At 38.9% G+C, this 5,852-nt stretch overlaps 1 protein-coding gene across 2 annotated transcripts; it reads left to right on the forward strand.

Moving 5' to 3' along the window:
* LOC109819760 (sucrose synthase 7-like) lies at positions 1,232-5,652 on the forward strand. Of its 2 annotated transcripts, none has more exons than XM_020385638.1 (17): positions 1,232-1,404; positions 1,492-1,624; positions 1,957-2,111; positions 2,188-2,380; positions 2,464-2,582; positions 2,680-2,896; positions 2,970-3,065; positions 3,141-3,314; positions 3,394-3,510; positions 3,600-3,766; positions 3,881-4,060; positions 4,143-4,464; positions 4,542-4,786; positions 4,869-5,007; positions 5,083-5,174; positions 5,260-5,283; positions 5,363-5,652. In XM_020385638.1, exons 1-17 carry the CDS (start codon positions 1,304-1,306, stop codon positions 5,373-5,375), a joined length of 2,487 nt encoding a protein of 828 aa, XP_020241227.1. In that variant the 5' UTR covers positions 1,232-1,303; the 3' UTR covers positions 5,376-5,652. The 2 variants fall into 2 exon arrangements, with proteins under 2 accessions (XP_020241227.1, XP_020241226.1); XM_020385637.1 differs by having other exon boundaries at positions 5,401-5,652.

Below are 5,852 nucleotides of genomic sequence, written 5' to 3' on the forward strand. Positions count from 1 at the left end.
GGACGGTAACAAGATCAACTATGCATTATGGGTCAGAGTGATGGGCAATTAAAAAATAACATGTTTAAAAAATGAGTGTAGTAAAAATGAGAATGTTGCTATGGTCTTGTGAGTACACATTAAAAGATAGGATAAGAAATGAGTGCATCCGCAGTAAATTAAAGGTTGCTCCTATTGAGGATAAAATGAGAGAGAATATATTAAGATGGTTTGGTCATGTACAACGGAGACCGCTTCATGAACCGATTAGGAAAAGCAATAATATTATAGTTAATGGGGCTAGCAGATACTAGAGATAGACCTAGAATGACTTAATTGGAAGCAATTAAAAATGACTAACTTAACGAAGGCGATGACCCATAACGGAATGGAATAGAAGAATATGATTCATGTAACCAACCCCAAACATTTGGGATAAACGCTTGGTTGTTGTTGTTGTTATTTGATATGCCAAAATTTCAATCTCATTTCACTTTGACACCTTGTCTTTGATAACTTTCTATTAAATTTGTGCTATGTGTTTGACATGTATTACAGTTAGATCCATTTCATCCAGTTGCTCGAGCTTCAAACAACCAAATGTTCTTAGTAGCAGTGAATGGGGCCTAAGCATGTGATACAAATTTAACAAAAGATTAACAAAATCAAGACCGAGGTATCAAAGTAAAATGAGATGAAAAGTTTAGGGTATCCAATCATTAAAAGAATACTTTGGAGTATCAAAGTGAAAAAAAATTGGGTAATCTTTGGGGTGCCAAAGTGAAAATAAGTCTTCTTTTTACAAGAAATTTTAGTGAGAGAAAGAATGTTTTAGTATTTTGATTTTGATTTGAAGGAAGAGGAGTAATCTGTAGAATCTTCACTTGATTACTTTCGATAGGTTAACGGTCAAAAGAGGCTAGAGAACTCAATATGAATCTAAAAACCCTACAAAAACACCCAAAAAAGTTGGCTTAACAATCCACAGAAATCTCAAGATTTATTCTTTTTACATCAAAATGGAGAAACCTCTAACAAAACCTCTCAAAGAAAAACTCCGGGGTACTCCTCCCTAAAAGAGCTAAGAATATCCATAGCCTGATAAATCCCTTTCTTGCCTTCTCTCCTCCTTTCTTTTCCTTCACTTCTCCTAACAGAACAGAATGTGCTTTCCTCTCGTTAACTCCAATTTTCTTTCAACAAGCAAAACAAAGCATAACATAATTTAATGGCACATCCTTCACTATAAAGTGCAACATCCACATGCCAAAAAAAACAGACCAACACAATTAGCTTTCAAGTTTAAGTAAACCCATTCAACAAAATGGCAGCTGCAATGAGTTTCAAGAGGTCTGATAGCATTGCAGAGAGCATGCCTGAAGCTCTGAGACAAAGCCGATATCAAATGAAGCGATGCTTTGCTAGGTAAAAACATTGCTTTGCGTTAGAAATATTGTTGGGCGATATGTTTGAGTTAAGCTTACGAGAATGCGATGTGATGAATGATAACAGGTATGTTTCTGAAGGAAAGAGGCTAATGAAGAAAGAAAACTTGCTGGAGGAACTTGAGAAATCCATGGATGATAAGATGGAGAAGGAGAGACTCATGGAGGGGTTTCTTGGTTACATTATTTGTTCCACTCAGGTTTAAGTTTTTCATGTTTTCAGTTACCCTTGGCGTGCAGTATCGTGCCGTGATACTTATTGCCCCTTAAGTTCGATGTTGTCAAAAACACATTTCCTGAGTGAAATTGCTTCTTAAACCCGTTTACCCCTAGGGGAGGGATACCTGCTTTTAATTTTTGGCAGACAGTTCGTCGAGGGATTAAAAGGGTCTTAAAAATGCCATGTATCTGCCTACATCAAACTTCAGGGGTAACAGGAGGCACAGGGTTCTATGTGCAATTAAACCTTCTCATTTTCATGGGATTTCATAATACATATATTTACATTTTGTACATTGTTACTTTATTGTAGGAGGCTGTAGCTCTTCCACCATTCGTGGCTTTTGCTGTTAGGCCTCATCCTGGAATCTGGGAGTATGTCAAGGTGAATTCGATTGATCTTTCAGTTGAGGGGATCACTGCTTCAGATTACTTGAAGTTCAAAGAAACAATTTACGACGAAAAATGGTAAAAAAACAAACCAATATTCAAAATGAAATTAAAATTAGGGAACCGGTTTTATATGGATGTATGAAATTTGCAGGGCGCAGGATGAGAATGCACTGGAAGTGGACTTCGGAACTTTTGATCACGCAACACCTCACCTCACTCTTCCATCATCCATAGGAAATGGCTTACCGTGTGTAGCAAGATTTTTATCGTCGAAACTCCATGAAAACTCTGAAAGCATGAAGCCATTGATCGACTACCTTCTCTCTCTCAAACATCGCAGAGAAGTAAAAAAGAAACTAAATTTCCAAGTACAGAAACAAATTATGAAGAAGTCAAAATGGACTAATATTGTAGCATATATTTGCAGAAACTTATGATCAATGATACACTGAACACGGTAAACAAGCTTCAGACAGCTTTGCTCCTGGCTGAAGTTTTCGTATCTAATCTGCACAAGAACACGCCATTTCAAAAATTTGAGCAGAGGTGAATCTGTCATAATATATGATACGGATATCATAAACGAGATCAAAAGATTCTTGAATTAACCCAATCACATTGTTTCTGTTTTTTTTATCTGTAGGTTTCAGGAGTGGGGATTGGAAAAGGGATGGGGGGATAATGCTGAAAGAGTTAAGGAGACTCTGAATTGTCTCTCTGAAGTTCTTCAGGCACCGGATCCATCAAATATGGAGAAATTCTTCAGCAGAGTTCCTACAGTTTTCAATATTGTGATTTTCTCACCCCACGGGTATTTTGGGCAAGCTGATGTTCTTGGATTACCAGATACCGGTGGACAGGTACAAAAATGACCCGCCAGTGCTTTATTCACGAAGTTGATTGGTGACTAACTGGGTGTCGATATTTGAACAGATTGTGTACATTTTAGACCAAGTTAGAGCTCTTGAAGAGGAACTGATCCTTAGAATCAAGCAACAAGGGCTTTCAGTATCTCCTCAGATTCTAGTGGTGAAGTTCAAAACTTTTGCAAATTGTTTGCCAAATACAACTAAAGAAGAAAATAAGCGAAGAGAGTGTTTGCAGGTGACAAGATTGATACCAGATTCCAAGGGAACTAAATGCAACCAGGAGCTCGAGCCCATTCTCAACACGAAGCACTCCAACATCCTTCGGGTGCCATTCAAGACTGAGAACGGGGTTCTCAAGCAGTGGGTTTCTCGCTTTGATATCTACCCTTACCTCGAGAGATATGCTCAGGTGTATGATCGACTGGGAATGACAATGTCTTCAAATTTTTTGAATTTTCTATACTAAGACTTTGTTTCTTGTTCCTTAGGATGCTGCTGATAAAATTCTTGATCATATGGAGGGCAAGCCTGACCTGATCATTGGAAACTACACTGATGGGAATCTTGTAGCTTCTCTAATGGCGAGCAAACTAGGGATTACTCAGGTTTGCCAAATTTATTTTGATATATAAAGACAAAACAGAGCTGAAAGAAAGAAAAAAAATTGCTGACACAACCTCCTCCCGATTGATAGGCAACCATTGCTCATGCTCTGGAGAAGACAAAGTATATAGATTCAGATATCAAATGGAAGGAATTAGACAGGAAATATCATTTCTCATGCCAATTCACAGCCGATATGATCTCAATGAACACTACTGATTTCATCATCACAAGCACATACCAAGAAATCGCAGGGAGGTATTAGACCCAATTGATAATAGACCCAATCGATATTCTTTTTTTTTCCTTTCCTTTTTGCAGGGACTCAATTATGAATTTGGGTAAAATCATTAACATTATGTCGTGTTGCAGCAAAGAAAGACCCGGACAGTATGAGAGCCACTACGCATTCACAATGCCAGGGCTATGTCGATACGTAACGGGCATCAATGTGTTCAATCCTAAGTTCAACATAGCTGCGAAGAGACTGACTGAGTTTCATTCTGCTATTGATGAGTTGCTCTATAGCAAAGAGGACAACAATGAACACCTGTAAGTTTACAATTTCACCCTTTCACAAATCTTATATCGAATACTTTCTCATTCAATTGAACATTATGAATGAATTACAAAGGGGATTCCTTGCTGACAAGAAGAAACCAATCATATTCTCAATGGCGAGGCTCGACACTGTGAAGAACATAACCGGCCTAGTAGAGTGGTATGGAAAGAACAAGAGGCTGAGAGAATTGGTGAACCTCGTGGTTGTTGCAGGGTTCTTCGACCCAGAGAAATCGAGTGACAGAGAAGAGATTGCAGAGATCAAGAAGATGCACTCTCTGATCGATAAGTATCAACTGAAAGGTCAGATTCGATGGATAGCAGCACAGAATGATCGGCATAGAAATGGTGAGCTCTACCGATGCATTGCAGACACCAAAGGAGCTTTCGTGCAGGTCAAATAGCCGACTCTTGTTATCATATTTAGAGCTACTTAGGACAGTTTATGATCATATTGTTTTATTTGATGCAGCCTGCACTCTATGAAGCATTTGGGCTGACAGTGATTGAGGCAATGAACTGTGGACTGCCAACATTTGCTACGAACCAAGGAGGGCCAGCTGAAATCATCGTGGATGGAGTTTCAGGATTCCATATCGATCCAAATAATGGCGATGAATCTAGCAAAAAGATTGCTGATTTCTTCCAGAGGTGCAGTGAGGATACTGGTTACTGGACTAAAGTTTCAACAGCAGGACTGCTGCGCATATATGAATGGTAAAAATACTGATACCCTTGAAGCCAGTGTTTTCGGTGCTCAACTTTTCACAGAAAAATTGATGGAGACCGACATATGCAGCTATACATGGAAGATATATGCAAACAAAGTGCTGAATATGGGATCGATGTATAGCTTCTGGAGGCAAATAAATAAAGAAGAGAAGAATGCCAAAAGGCGATACCTTCAAATGTTTTACAACCTGCAGTTCAAAATTTTGGTATGCTTGCTGAAGAGAAAGAATGATCGAATCAACCATTTAGATCTATTACAAGCTAACACCTAAAACCTGCAGGCCAAGGCAGTGCCCATACCCGGGACTGAAGCCAAGCAGGATCCTCAGCAGCAGAAACCTCCAGCAAAGAGTCTGGTAACGCCAATACAAAGGCAAGTTTGCCCACTATTTAGATTTTTAGAAAAGATACTGAGGAGGGGTAGCTACTAACAATTCCCCTTGTTGAAATCCCTACAGAAGAACACAGACGAGGATACAAAGGTGAGAGATTCAAACTAGATCACCATGCTTGTTTTTCCTAGTAGGCATTCATTTTACAACTAGTTACACATATTTATAGGTGGTTCGGTTAATTCTTCAATCCCAAAATGCTCTCAGGATTACAGATTGCTTCGGACAAAAGACACCAGCATCGAAACCAACATCTCAAACACCTCAGGCAAAGCGTCAACAGAAAAAGCCCACAGCTTGAAAACTCGTATTTGTAACACGCAACCTTTATACGTTTTTCATGTGTCACTGTAGTTTCCTGCTTTAGAGCTCAAAATAATGTAATAGTGAAAAGTTTGCGATCAATAAAGTACCCAGTGTTTTAACTTCAAAATATAGTACAGTAACATATCAAATTCTTATGGCCAAAGACCATATGCCATGTCCAGATTCACGCATGTATCCAGAAGTTTATCTAAACAAATAGCTAATTACGGACATATCTCAAGTTCACATGGCTCAGCAGTAGAACATAACCTTCTTCACGTTTTCTTTAAGAGCGGGAAGAGGCTTAACGTTTCCACCCCCATGGCCACGTGTGGAGCGCTGAAGAGCTCCAC

The sequence above is a fragment of the Asparagus officinalis genome, chromosome 8 (assembly GCF_001876935.1).
Source record: "Asparagus officinalis chromosome 8, Aspof.V1, whole genome shotgun sequence".
NCBI lineage: Eukaryota > Viridiplantae > Streptophyta > Magnoliopsida > Asparagales > Asparagaceae > Asparagus > Asparagus officinalis.